Source organism: Dermochelys coriacea, chromosome 5 (assembly GCF_009764565.3).
Source record: "Dermochelys coriacea isolate rDerCor1 chromosome 5, rDerCor1.pri.v4, whole genome shotgun sequence".
NCBI lineage: Eukaryota > Metazoa > Chordata > Testudines > Dermochelyidae > Dermochelys > Dermochelys coriacea.
In genome coordinates this window covers 85,027,256-85,041,637 of record NC_050072.1, presented here as the reverse complement: position 1 = coordinate 85,041,637, position 14,382 = coordinate 85,027,256, and the positions used below count along the sequence as shown (strand labels likewise).

The window sequence follows — 14,382 nt, the reverse complement described above, 5'->3', positions numbered from 1 at the left end:
TTCTGCATATTAAAATAACATATGGTGAATGGTGTAGTAAAGCAGTGTCTATAAATGCCACAGTGAATGAGGCTTGGGAGTGGAGGAGTCAGCTTCCCTGCCACACTCCACATCCTGCATGCACTGGTGGAGAATAAGAGAAATCTTTTGTCCTGCTGGATGATTTGTTAAGAACTGGTAAAGTATATAGCAATGTTGATTTTGTCATCATTAGACTTCAGGATTAGTATTTCTTGGACATGAATAGGGCCCTACCAAATTCACAGCCATGAAAAGCACGTCACAGACCATGAAATCTGGTCTTTTGTGTGCTTTTACCCTATACCATACAGATTTCATGAGGGGAGACCAGCATTTCTCAAGTTGGGGGCCCTGACCCAAAAGGAAGTTGCAGGGGGGTTGCCAGGTTATTTTAGGGGGTTGTAATATATTGCCACCCTTACTTCTGCGCTGCCTTCAGAGCTAGGCAGCTGGAGAGCAGCAGATGTTGGCCAGACCTCAGCTCTGAAGGCAGCACCCCGCCAACAGCAGTGCAGAAGTAAGGGTAGCAAAAACGCAACCACCTCCCGCCCCTACAATAACCTTGCAGCCTCTTCCCAACTTCTTTTGGGTCAGGACCTCTACAATTACAACACTGAAATTTCAGACTTAAATAGCTAAAATCATGAAATTTACAATTTTTAAAACCTATGACCATGAAATTGATTAAAATGGACCAATGAATTTGGAAGGGCCATCGACATGAAGAAGGCAAGTCATTCCCTGTTTGGGTTATTTCAGGGTATTTGCAGGCTTAAGACGACGAGTTCATATGCAGAAGGCTGCATATTAAAAAGTAATTATTTGCACACCACCATATTCAGAAGGCCTTCTTTGCAACCATAAGAATAGAAACAACTTCCCGATTTTTAAATGAGAGCTTAAATTTTGAAGGAACAGAGCAGATCATTAGAGAGGTGTTGGAATGAGGTTCCAATTCTCCTTGAGTCCTGTTGGAAGTCCAGGACACAACTCTCTATATCCTAGAATAAGACTACAATAGAAATGAAATGCAACTATGTCTTGAAATTTTTTTAGATTAAAAAAAGATTCTCTCACTTCTAGAAGCCATTTTAACTTGAATTGCTCAAGAATAGCATTATTTGCTTTAATTCCTGCAGAATACTGGAGAGAGAGAATTGTGAGGAAAGTGGTCATATGATACAGTGTGGTTGTTATTCATAGGGTGATCATCATAGAATATCAGAGTTGGAAGGGACCTCAGGAGGTCATCTAATCCAATCCCCAACTAAATTATCCCAGCTAGGGCTTTGTCAAGCCTGACCTTAAAAACCTCTAAGGAAGGAGATTCCACTACCTCCCTTGGTAACCCCTTCCAGTGCTTCACCACCCTCCTAACGAAAAAGGTTTTCCTAATATCCAACCTAAACCTCCCCCACTGCAACTGGAGACCTTACTCCTTGTTCTGTCATCTGCTACCACTAAGAACAGCCTAGAACCATCCTCTTTGGAACCCCCTTTCAGGTAGCTGAAAGTAGCTATCAAATCCCCCCTCATTCTTCCTCTTCTGCAGACTAAATAATTCCAGTTCCCTCAGCTTCCCCTCATAAATCATGTGCTCCAACCCCCTAATCATTTTTGTTGCCCTCCGCTGGACATTTTCCAATTTTTTCACATCCTTCTTCTAGTATTGGGCCCAAAACTGGACACTCAAGTACTCAAGATGAGGCCTCACCAATGCCGAATAGAGGGGAATGATCACATCCCTTGATCTGCTGGCAATGCTCCTACTTTTACAGCCCAAAATGCTGTTAGCCTTCTTGGCAACAAGGGCCCACTGTTGACTCAGAGCCAGCTTCTCATCCACTGTAACCCCTAGGTCCTTTTCTGCAGAACTGCTGCCTAGCCACTCGGTCCCTAGTCTGTAGCAGTGCATGGGATTCTTCCGTCCTAAGTGCAGGACTGCACACTTGTCCTTATTGAACCTCATCAGATTTCTTTTGGCCCAATCCTCTAATTTGCCTCGGTCCCTCTGTATCCTATCCCTACCCTACAGCATATCTATCACTCCTCCCAGTTTAGTGTCATCTGCAAATTTACTGAGGGGGCAATCCACGCCATCCTCCAGATCATTAATGAAGATATTGAACAAAACCGGCCCGCGGTCCGACCCCTGGGGCACTGTAGCTCCACATTGCTTTTTACATTGGAGTCATCTTACTACTTGATAGGAAATGTGACCTGCACTCCAACAGAAATTTTAAAAAGCGGAAAAAAACTGCAAGGGCCATTCTATTTGAATTTCTACTTTTAGTCCTTTACAATTTTACTCAAGCTTAGGCCATATCCACACTGGGAGCACTTTCCCCATACAGATATATTATACTGGTCAAGTGCTCCTACTGTGGATGTACCTACATTGGCAAAGCTATACTTCATGCAGGGATGGTAAACTGCACCTCCCCATTACTTTGCAGGTGATTGAAACAAACTATTTCAGCAAAACTTCTTTTACTGGTACAACTGTGTCTGTATTAGGGACGTATGTCAGTGCAGCTATATTAGTCAGTGATCACATCCCTGACTAACACAGTTATGCTGACAGAAGTCTGTAGCGAAGACTTAGCTTTAGTGTATGTTTTAAGGTAAGATTTTGTTTTTTTGAAAGCTTGCAACAGAGTTTCAAGTTATCTTTTAACTATATGGCTGAGGCATACTTTTCATGTTTCAGTTTTTCTAAAGTGACTCTTTTTAATTATTTAAAATACTTTTCTGAGAGCTGTCCAAGGCCTAGTCTACACTTAAAAGTTAGGTCAACATAACTACAGAGCTCAGGGATGTGAAAAATCCACCCCCCTGGATGCCGTAGCTATGCTGGCCTAACCCCTGGCGTAGACGTGGCTATGTTGACGGAAGAATGCAACCATCATTGTTAGTGGATTAACTATGAGGATGGAAAACCCATTCTATCCCTGTAGGAAGCATCTACACAGCTATTAGGACTGTAGCTGTAGCACCTGTAGTTAGAGATGGCCCAAAGGTCTGAATGCTACAGAAACCCACTTTAACCCCTGATGTTCACTGGAAACTTGATGTTCCTAAGGACATAGCGCTACCCCAACTGGATGCTGTTTGATGACCCTCTCACCTACATTGTTGTACCTTCAAACCCAACAGCACATTTAATCAATTATATATCTTGCTATGTATCAAACATTAGCTGAAGTCACCAAACAAGCACAATAAAAGCCCAAAACATCTCATTTATATCATTCTTAGTTGTAGTTTTAAGTTAACTTTACTCAAAATAGAGTATACCCAATGAAGACCTTTCTTTCATAATGTTGGTCCAACAATCACTTTCTCTCTACTGATTATTCTTACTCCTGAAAGATTAGGCATTGTAACATAAGATACAGCACTGATTTCCGCTAACAGCACCTGTCCTTCTCTTGGCCCTACCCCAAACCCCTTGCCCTTCTTTACTAACAGAACAAGACTTGCTCCTGTGTGAAGATGAGCTCTTCTGGTCAAAGGCAAGTGCAGAAAAGATCTCTTCCTCAAATATAGTCCAAAAATTAGAAAGATATTTCAGTAGGATTGCTTCCATATGATGTCTACAGCATACTTGTTGCCCCAAAATGCCAATTCCCCACTCAGACATTATTTGTTCTTTAATCCTTGATCACCGTTCGCTTGTGTGTTAACGAGAGGGTATGGCTGATATAGAAGAGATAGTCTTAAAAGCTAGAGGTGAAGCAACCAAGGGAGTTTGAGAGGGAGATCCCCTACTGAAGGAACAAGCACTACTTCTTGTGGTGAGTGAGCTCATACATCTGTTTGGTTCTTCTTTTGGCTTGCTTAAAGTTTATAATGTAGTCTGTTGGGGATTATGTTGGAGTGGGAGCCAGAGGCCTATCAGCCGCTAGCTGAGTGTGCACTAGCAAGGCTCTAGCCACACTAGCAAGGCTCTAGCCTCCTGTTTTTCCTCTGTGTGTTAGAGAGGGTAGGGCTGATCTAGAAGAAAAGAGTTTAAAAGCCAGACACTGAGCAACCAAGGGGAGCTAGTGAAGGGAGGTGTTTGTAGGATAGAGAAAGAATAAAAATTACCATGGTTCAAGAAGGCTGCAACACCAGTGCCAACACTGTTCCTGGTTCCTCCACCTGTGTCCAGACAGAGAATCCAACCATGGGTGCCCCTACCCAGCGTTGGTGTTGTGTCTTTGCAGAGACTGTGGCCTGCATTTCCCTGTCACAGAAAGGCAGGCTGGGAAGACCATCAGTGTGAGAGGTGCTTACTGGTAGAACCTCTCAGAAAGCAGGTGAAGGCCTCAGGAGGAGGTGGCTAGGCTGAGGAGGATCCATTGAAAATACACATATGGAGAGCTCCAAGGTTGAAGAAGCAATCCAGCTGGAGAGGACTGCAGTAGCACCATCAGGGAAGGATGAAATGGCTCTTTCACAGGAAAGAAGATGCCTGCTGACTACTACTGGCAGCGCTCCACCCCTGCTCCCAACTTACAGTCCACAGAAATTAAAAAATGGTATGCTGCCCTTGCATGAAGGGATGAGGAATCTCCCCCAAATGTAAGGGAAGAGAAGCCAGGTACCCAAAGCTGGGAGGATCATGGCTATAACTTCTAAGAGGAAAGGAAGGGTGGTGGTGGCCAATGACTCCCTAAGCGGGGGCAGAGGCATCCCTCTGCCAGCCTGACTTGGCATCCTGGGGAGGTGTGTTGCCTGTCAGAGAGCCATATACAAGACATTACGGAAGGACTGCCAAGGATCATTTGACCCTCTGACTACTACCCCACTCTGGTCTTCCACGTGAGTACTAATAATTCTGCAAAACGTGACTCTGAGTAGATCAGAAGTGAATACACAGTTCTGCAAGGAGTGAGAGAGAATTGGGGTACAAGTGGTGTTTTCACTGGTCCTTCCAATCAAGGGTAGGGCCGAGGCAGAGAGACACATCTATGGCTGCATGGATGGTGTTGCCAGGAGGGCTTCAGCTTCCTCAACCATGGGACACTGTTCTGAGAAGATGGACTGCTGAGCAAAGATGGCAAAGAGTATCTTCAGATACAGACTGGCAAAGCTACTGAGGCAGGCTTCAAATTAGGTTTGACAAGAGCAGGAGACAAAAGCCCACAGGTGAAGGGATGGAATCTGGGGTGGGAACATGGGCAATCATAACAGGGACAAAGGAGGGTCAAGAAGAAATACAGAAGGGAAATCTAACAAACATCTTAGCTGTCTGTCTAATCTCCATTCTTTTTGCATTAGAAAATAGAAAGAACTAGAAATATTAGTGAATAATCAAAATTACAACATAATTGGCATCACAGATCTGACTTGGTGTGATAATTCGGATGACTGGAATATTGGTAGAGAAGGGTATAGCTTGTTCAGGAAGAACAGGCTAGGAAAAAAGGGAGGAGCAGTTGCCTTGTACATGCATACGCTTGCACTGAAATCACAATAGAAGGGGAAGGCAGACCAGTTGAACATCTCCCGGTAAGGCTAAAACGGATAAAAGAGAAGCATGATATTATGGCCGGGGTCTACTATTGACTACCTAACCAGGAAGAGAGGTGAATGAGGCTTTTTTAAACTAACATCATCATCCAAAGCACAGGACTTGGTGGTAATGGGGGACTTCAACTCCCCAAATGTCTGTTGGGAAAATAAAACAGAACACAGATTAAACAAAAAAGTTCTTGAAATGCATTGAAGGCAGCTTTTTATTACAAGAAGGTGGAGACAGCAATTAGGGGAGAGCCTGTTCTAGATTTGATTTGCACAAACGGTAAGGAACTGATTGAGATTTTGAAAGTGGAAGAAAGTTTGGGTAACAGTGACCATGAAATGATAGAATTCATTATTCTAAGGAATGAAGGAAGAAAAACAGCAGAATAAAGACAATGGACTTCAGGAAGGCAGACTTTAGCAAATTCGGAGAATTGATTGCGAAGATCCCATGGGAAACAAGTCTAAGGGAAACAATTCAAGAGAGGTGGCAGTTTTTTAGAGAGAGAAATTATTAAGGGCACAAGAGCAAACTATCCCAATGTGTAGGAAAGACAGGACATATGGTAAGAGACAATACTGACTTAACCAGGAGATCTTCAGTGACCTGAAACAAAAACCCCCAAAAAATCATACAAATAGGGGAAACTAGGGTAAATTGTGAAGGATGAATATTAAAAACAAAAAACGAACAAGCATGTAGGGACAAAATTAGAAAGACCGAGGCACAAAATGAGATTAAACTACCTAATAAATAAATGGTAATAAGAAAACATTTTCCAAACACATTTAAAGCAAGAGGAAGACCAGGGACAGAGTAGGACCATTACCCAAGGAGGAGGGAAAGACAACAAGAGAAAACACAGCAGTGGCTGAAGTGTTAAATGCCGTTTTATGTTCCAGTTTTCACCAAAAAGCTTAGCAGCGATCAGACAACTAATATAGTGATCAGTGTAAATGGAGTAGGATCTGAGGCTAAAATAAGGAAAGAACAAGGTAAGAATTACTTAGACAAGTTAGATGTCTTCAAGTTGGTAGGGCATGACAAAATACATCCTAGAATTATTAAGGAACTGGCTAAAGAGATTTCTGAGCCATTAGCAATTCCCAGAGAACTGGAAAGGGAAAATATAGTACCTATCTATAAAGAGGGGAATTAGACCAGACAGCTTAACTTCAGTATCCAGAAAGGTCATGAAAAAAATAACCAACCAACCAATTTGGAAACACCTGGAAGAAAAGAAAATAAGTAAGTCAACATGGATTTTCCCAAAACAAATCATGTCAACACAATCTAAAATCTTTCTCTGACAGAATAATAATATCTCTCTGCTTTAGAAAGGTTTTGGATGATGTCTCACATGACCTTCTCATAAGCAAACTAAGGAAATATAGCCTAGACGACCTACTACATGGTGGATGCACAACTGGTGGGGGAAATCATACTCAGAGAGTAGTTATCAATAGTTCACAGTCAAGCTGGAAGTGTATACTGATGTAACAGTGTTGCAAAAAACAAACAACATTCTGGGATGTATTAGCTAAAGCAGGGGTAGGCAACCTGCAGCTCGCAAGCTGATTTTCAGTGGTACTCTCGCTGCCAGGGTCCTGGCCACCAGTCCAGGGGGCTCTGCATTTTAATTTAATTTTAAATGTTCTTAAACATTTTTAAAACCTTATTTACAACAATAGTTTAGTTATATACTATAGACTTATAGAAAGAGACCTTCTAAAAACATTAAAATGTATTACTGGCACGCAAAACCTTAAATTAGAGTGAATAAATGAAGTCTCGGAACACCTCCACTTCTGAAAGGTTGGCGACCCCTGAGTTAAAGTGTTGTGAACAAAACACAAGAAGTAATTCTTCCATTCTACTCAGCACTTACAAGGCCTGATTTAGAGTACTATGTCCAGTTCTGGGCACCAAACTTCAGGAAAGATATGGACAAATTGGAAAGAAACAAAAATTATTAAAGGTCTAGAAAACACGACCTATGAGAAAAGATTGAAAAAAATTGGGTTTGTTCAGTCTAGAGAAGAGAAGACTGAGGGAGGATGTGATATGTTTTCAAAAGGAGGGCAATAAGTTGTTCTCTTTAACCACTGGAGGACAGACAAGAAGTAATGGGTTTAAATTGCAGCAGGGAGATTTAGGTTAGACATTAGAAAGAGCTTCCTAAGTGTAAGAGTAAGAGTAGAGCAAATTACCAAGAGAGATTGTGGAATCTCCATTGTCTAACCTGTTCTTAAAAACCTTCAAACACCTGTCAGGGATTGTCTAGATAATATTTAGTCCTGCCCCAGTGCAAGGAACTAGACTAGATGACATATTGAGGTCCCTTCCAATCCTTCATTACTATGATTCTATTTTGTTTTGACTAACAGGGATGGGTATATGCTGGGAAGGAGGATAGCATTTAAAAAAAAAAAAAAAAAACACCTCTTTAACCCATTGTATAATGCAATCTACAGTACACCATCACATGCACTCAAGAATAAACTGAAGGTAAATGCAGTACTGTATGTCTTGTATCTTTGATCACCTGACTCACACTCTAACTAGTAATCCATCTTCGCTGAAAGTACAGGACTCTGTTAACATCGTCAGCCCCGAGCAGCTTCAAATAGTCACTATTTCAAGCACTATTCAATCACGTGCCAGTGAACAATTTAAATATTTCACAACCCCACAAGACTAAAAATGAGTGTTTTGTAACATTTAAAAGAGGGATTCTCAGTTTCCCAACAGGGCACAGGATGTACTTCTAGCAATGCACTGTCACGATATACTATATATTAAAATCATAACCTTTTGTAGGCATAGTTATTATATAATGTTTACAGCTGGTTAGACAGGAAACATTTTACCAACACTTTGCCAAGATCTTTACCCCTTTCTTCCCCATAACTCAATGTCACTGAAATTTTTAAATTTGAAAAATTTCAACACTTTTATAGCTGGTTGCAAAATGTGGACTGTAGCAGCAGGATCATCATGGTATTGGAAGTTGAGAGCAGGCGTATCAGTGGTGCAGGGACAAATTCCAAGGCCAGATTAAGCCATTGGCACAAGAAGCCCATACCTAGGGTCCCAAAGCCTGAAGTCTGGTGATGAGGTCAAAATCTTAGCTTTCCTTTAAGGAAAAAATACGTTTCTAATGCTCATGGTTAAGAAAAGCATGAAAAAACAACCCATGCATAACTACTGAAGTGATCAAGTATCAGAGGGGTAGCCGTGTTAGTACGGATCTGTAAAAGCAGCAAAGAGTCCTGTGGCACTTGTACACTAACAGACATATTGGAGCATAAGCTTTTGTGGGTGAATACCCGACACGAAAGCTTATACTCCAATAGGTCTATTAGTCTATAAGATGCCACAGGACTCTTTGCTGCTAATGTAGTGATGTTTGCCTGAGCCTACAGGAAGCTTGAAACAACTGGTGAGAGATGTAAATTGCACCAGAAATCTCAATATAACTAACTCCAAGACCTGCTGCTCTAGCGATCTTTGCCAACCATATCCCAGCAAAGGGCTTCATCTGTGGCAGAAAAAGAGTATAGCAGACTAGGACCGCCACTCAATGTAGACACACCCCTGCTACGGAAGGCTGTAGCAGGGCCCCTACGTCCATTCCTGCTGCTCCCAGGGTGTGAGCGCTCCTGAGACTTCTCAGACGCTCCAGGAAGAGGGTGGGGATGATAAAGTGCCCCACTACCACTGTCGGTGCGGAAGGCACTATGTTATGGCACACGGGGCCCCAGATTCATGCCCTCGGAGCAGCAAGGCCTGGGAGCGCGGACGGGCTAATTCAAAGAGGGCTGGCAGCCTACGGGGGTGCAGCAGCACCGCACTGTAAGTGCAAACAGCTGCTCCTACTCCACCGCCCGTCCGCGCAGCGCCCCCCATCCCCAGGGGACGCACTGCGCATGGGCAGCGTGTGGAGGCGGAGCAGCCACTCGTCCATCTGCCCCCTCACCGCCATGCATTTAAAGGGCCAGCCCCATCCATCAGCTGCCCCCAGATCACACCGCGGGCCTCCGGCGGATCGCACTGATGCACCAAGCGAATGGGGGTGGGGGGGTGACACCAGTCCCGGGGCTCTCTCTGCAGCGTCCAGCGCGCAGCGATGGGCAGCTGCACCCCTGGCCCGCAGTTCTCGGCGGAGCAGCCTCCCCCCGGCCCGGGCTGCCGTTACCTTGGTTCTCCTCATCCAGGTACCGGACCCGCAGCTCCTCCTCCCCCTTGGCCTCGGAGCTGTAGCCCTTCCCGGTCGGAGAACAGGCGGCCCCTCCCCGCACCAGCCCCCGCTGGCCCGGCCGGCTGAGAGACGAAGCGGCAGCGGCTGCCGCAGCCAACCTGACTCTGCCCTGCAGGAGGCCCAAGCCGCCCAGCGACGCCGCCATGCTGCTGCCTCTTCGTGCCGCGGAGCCACCCCTCCCCCCACGTTCACACACACCACGTGACCGTACGGTACGCACCGCTCCCTCCCACGCGCGACCCCAGGCAGCGGAAGGCACGGTAACGGTCACCCTGGGAGCGCGAGGCTCCCCTCCCCTCCCCCCGCAGTCGCCACGTGCAGAGTCAGCCCCGCCTCGCGATCTGGGCCCCTGCCTCCCCCCCTCATGCCAGGAGCCTTCCAGCCATGCCCCCTGTGGCTGAGCCTGTGTGACCAGGCACCCAGGGGTGCCCGGCTGCGCAGGGCCCGTGAGCGGGGTTCAGTCCCCGGTGACCCCTTGGCTGCTTAGAGGAACCCTGCCCCCACTATTGCTCCTCCCCACTGGCATACAGCGCAAGACCCAGGCCCGCTGCAGTCCCGCCCCTCATGCTCTGAAACATCGTGGGTTTGGTTTCTGGTCCCAGAGGCACAATGCTGGGGCCGCGGCTTGGCTCAAATAATAATTGGACCTAGATTTTGTAGAGCATTTTTCATCAGTAACACTCAGTGCACTTCGCAATCCTTAATGGAGTTAGCCTCGCAACACCGCTCCCCCTAGGTAGGGAAGTACTCTATTGCCGTTTTTTAGATGGCGAAATTACTTGTCCAAGGTTGTTAAGAGAGACAAAGTGGGTGAGGTAAAACTGCTGGTGAGAGAAACAAGCTTTTGAGCTACACAGAGCTCTTCATGTCTGGGAAACTAACTCAGGTCTGCTCTACACTACAGAGTTAGGTCGATGTAAGACAGCTTTATGTCAACCTAACTCTGTAAGTATGTACGCTACAATGGTGCTCATGCTGATGTAAGTCGCCCACTACACCAACTTAATAACTCCACCTGTGCAGGAGGCATAGCACTTAGGTCAGTGTAGTTAGGACAACGCAGTGTCCGTAGACACTGAGTTACTTATATCACCTGTTGGCTGTCAGCCCTGCCTGGAGCTCACAGCTGTAGCCCTCCCAGCCCCAGGCTGGCAGCCAGAGTGGAAATGAGAAATAATAGCAGCCGTGAAACTGACAAGAATATCAATTTTCCTGCTGTGAACTTGAGCCCTGTGCTGGGCTCAGGCTATCAGCCCCCTGTACAGCTGTCGGTGCCCTACTTCAGTGCAAGCACCCCTGCTGAGGATGTGCAATACCAGCAGAAAGAGGGTAGTGTGGACACCAACAGCTGATTCAGTGATGGTTGTGGCCTAATTTAAGTCAACCTAATTATGTAGTGTAGACAAGCTCTCTGAGCATCACTGCTAAATACTAAGTGAAACAGATTTTTTTAGCACACGTAGTTAACACATTTCAAGATACCCTTCAAGGTGAATTGTCCAAGGCGCCACTGGGGACTTGTGCCGGAACTGGGAATTCAACTTGTGTTTCTGGAGTTCTAAGTGTAGGGTCCTGACTGCTGAACCATCCTTCCCCTCCAACGATGCCATGTTAAAATGATTTTGAACCAGTTTTTAGTGTCAGGTTTCAGAGTAGCAGCCGTGTTAGTCTATATTCGCAAAAGAAAAGGAGTACTTGTGGCACCTTAGAGACTAACAAATTTATTTGAGCATAAGCTTTCGTGAGCTACAGCTCACTTCATCAGATGCATCTCATGTAGCTCGCGAAAGCTTATGCTCAGATAAAATTTGTTAGTCTCTAAGGTGCCACAAGTACTCCTTGAATTTTTAGTGTGTTATTCCACTAGTACAGACAGAGCCTTTGACAGTACACCTCATTTCTATGTCTGATGTTCCTCTTGTTTCCTAAACTTTGTTTGAGTGACTTAGAAATATGTCTGTTTTTTCATGTGAATGATTAAACTAAAAGATTTATCATCAAGTTGTAGTCAAACCTCTGGCTTGCCTAATGCATTATGTCTCTTTTGTCTGTCTTCTAGGTCCTGATCTTGTAACTTGTTCCATGCAGTTCTAGCCACATGGAACAAATTGAAGGATATGAGCCTGAGAATGTAAGCTCTGCAGACACAAACCATCTTGTACAGTGCCAAGCACTTTGCTGACACTTTATAAATCAATCATTACAATCAAATCACTGTAGATAGGGGCTATTTTTGAAGTGGTTTCTAACCACATCTCTTTAGGTAGATCGAGAAGAAGGCTGAACCTTCTTTGATCTAATGCAAATTTATAATTTTATAGGTTTTAAGGCCAGAAGGGACCATTATGATAATTTAATCTGACCTCTTATATAACACTTGCTAGAGAATTTCATCAAGTGATTCCTGCATCAAGCCCATAACTTTGCTAGAGCATATCTTTTTAGATCTGAAAAAAATAAATTCAATTCAGCATTGCTTCATACTCATAGGAGCTAAGGAAAGTTGTTAGAGCTGTAATTAGTGTACAATGGTGTAGCCCTCATGGGAGACTTAAGAAGAAAATTAGTATTTGATTATGGATTGAAAATGTATCCCCAAAGCCACAATATGTGATTTTTAAACTGAAGTGTTTTAATCTGATCCCCCCCTCCCTCTATGGAGGAGGTAAGTAGTACCGCTACCCACTGCGGTCCTGATACAAGGAGTAGTCTTGGTATGAACCAGAAGCTCTTGGAGCAGCTGCAGTCCTTTCCCTGATGCGGATGCTCAGTAGTGCCCCTGCTGGCTGCTTTCTGATGAACGCAAGCCTCTATAAAATAGTGCAGTTGTTTTCAATCTTTTTTCATGTATGTACTCTTAAAAAGTTTCAAATGGAGGTGCAGACTCCTTTGGGAATCTTAGACTTGTATCTTTCTGATATAACAAAATCTTTAAGATTGATTTTCCAGTACTTTGTGTAAAGTTAAAAAACAAGAGAAACTAATCATATATACTTCTTAAAGTAGGTCATTCCCCTCTTTGTATTATATCCCCTTTTACCAACCGTGTGACATTCATATAACTGTTTTGTTTTTGTGCCACAATGCAGTTTGCAGTATATCCAATTCTTTTCTTTGGACTGGCATTTTAAGCATGAGTCAAAAGATTTGGATGTAAACACACTTTTCCATGTATTCTAGTTCCCTGATTGTTCACCGTGGTTTAGTTCTTCCCACACAGTGTTAAAGTAAGAGTAGCAAATGGAAGACAAGTTTAGTTCCAAAAGGGTTAAAAAAAACCACTTTTATTTGTAAAGATTTTCTGAAAATTAGACACTGATGCTCCTCATTAGTGAAATAATTTCTTTATATAAACTCCAATTGTGGAGGAAGAAGTTGTAGCATATGGAAAATCTCTCCAAAAGCTTCACTAATGAGTTAACATTACATAAAGCTCAAGTGTTCCTGTTAACTGGAATCCATCCACACACCAAAACCCAAACATTTCTGTGTGTTGGTGGTAGTAACAGATGATGAGTGACACAAGTCAACTGAGCCTCTCTCATTAGCTATTAACATGACTAACCTGTAAGCATGGACATAGGTTAGCACTGCTACACAATCAAGAGCAACATGCCTGCCAGTGACTTCTCACAATCCCCCAGGGTGTCACGCCTCCTTATTCTTTTATTGCCATGATCTGTTTCCTGACTAGAAGTCACTTACCTCTTGTCAAGGTTCCTTCCCCACTCTGAACTCTAGGGTACAGCTGTGGGGACCTGCATGAAAACCTCCTAAGCTTACTTTTACCAGCTTAGGTTAAAACTTCCCCAAGGTACAAACTATTTTACCCTTTGTCCTTGGACTTCCACTGCCACCACCAAACGTTCGACTGGGTTTACTGGGAAAATGTTGTTTGGGAACGTCTTTCCCCCCAAAATCTTCACCAAAACCTTGCACCCCCCTGCCTGGGGAAGGCTTGATAAAAATCCTCACCAATTTGCATAGGTGACCACAGACCCAAACCCTTGCATCTTAAGAACAATGAAAAAAGCATTCAGTTTCTTACAAGAAGAATTTTAATATAAGAAAAGGTTAAAAGAATCACCTCTGTAAAATCAGGATGGTAAATACCTTACAGGGTAATTAGATTCAAAACATAGAGAATCCCTTTAGGCAAAACCTTAAGTTACAAGAAAGACACAAAGACTAGAATATTCATTCTATTCAGCACAGTCTGATTTTTCAGCCATTTAAAGAAATCATAATCTAACGCATATCTAGCTAGATTACTTACTAAATTCTAAGACTCCATTCCTGTTCTGTCCTCGGCAAAAGCATCACACAGACAGACAGACCCTTTTTTTGTCCCTCCCTCCAGCTTTGAAAGCATCTTGTCTTCTCATTGTGGTCAGGTGCCAGCGAGGTTATCCTAGCTTCTTAACCCTTTATAGGTGAAAGAATTTTTCCTCTGGCCAGGAGAGATTTTAAAGGTGTTTACCCTTCCCTTTATATTTATGACACCTCTGCAGATAGTTCTGCTCAGCCTTAGTTCCACATATTCATATCTGGCTTCCACTACCAGCAAGTTCACTCATACATCTATGATACA

General features: G+C 43.8%; 1 protein-coding gene and 1 long non-coding RNA gene across 5 annotated transcripts in view; one reads left to right on the top strand and one right to left on the bottom strand.

Moving 5' to 3' along the window:
- Positions 1 to 10,059, bottom strand: part of AUH (AU RNA binding methylglutaconyl-CoA hydratase) — a 189,506-nt gene extending 179,447 nt beyond the window's left edge. The window contains exon 1 of one of the 3 annotated variants that reach the window (XM_038402146.2): positions 9,729 to 10,059. In XM_038402146.2, the coding sequence (XP_038258074.1) occupies positions 9,729 to 9,936 (208 nt within the window). In that variant the 5' untranslated portion in view covers positions 9,937 to 10,059. The remainder of the gene's footprint in view (positions 1 to 9,728) is intronic. The other 2 variants (XM_043515246.1, XM_043515247.1) reach the window with 2 other exon arrangements.
- Positions 9,929 to 14,382, top strand: part of LOC122460423 — a 32,450-nt gene continuing 27,996 nt past the window's right edge. For both annotated transcript variants that reach the window (XR_006281714.1, XR_006281715.1), the window contains exons 1-2: positions 9,929 to 10,051; positions 11,851 to 11,922. This is a non-coding gene — a long non-coding RNA (uncharacterized LOC122460423). The remainder of the gene's footprint in view (positions 10,052 to 11,850; positions 11,923 to 14,382) is intronic.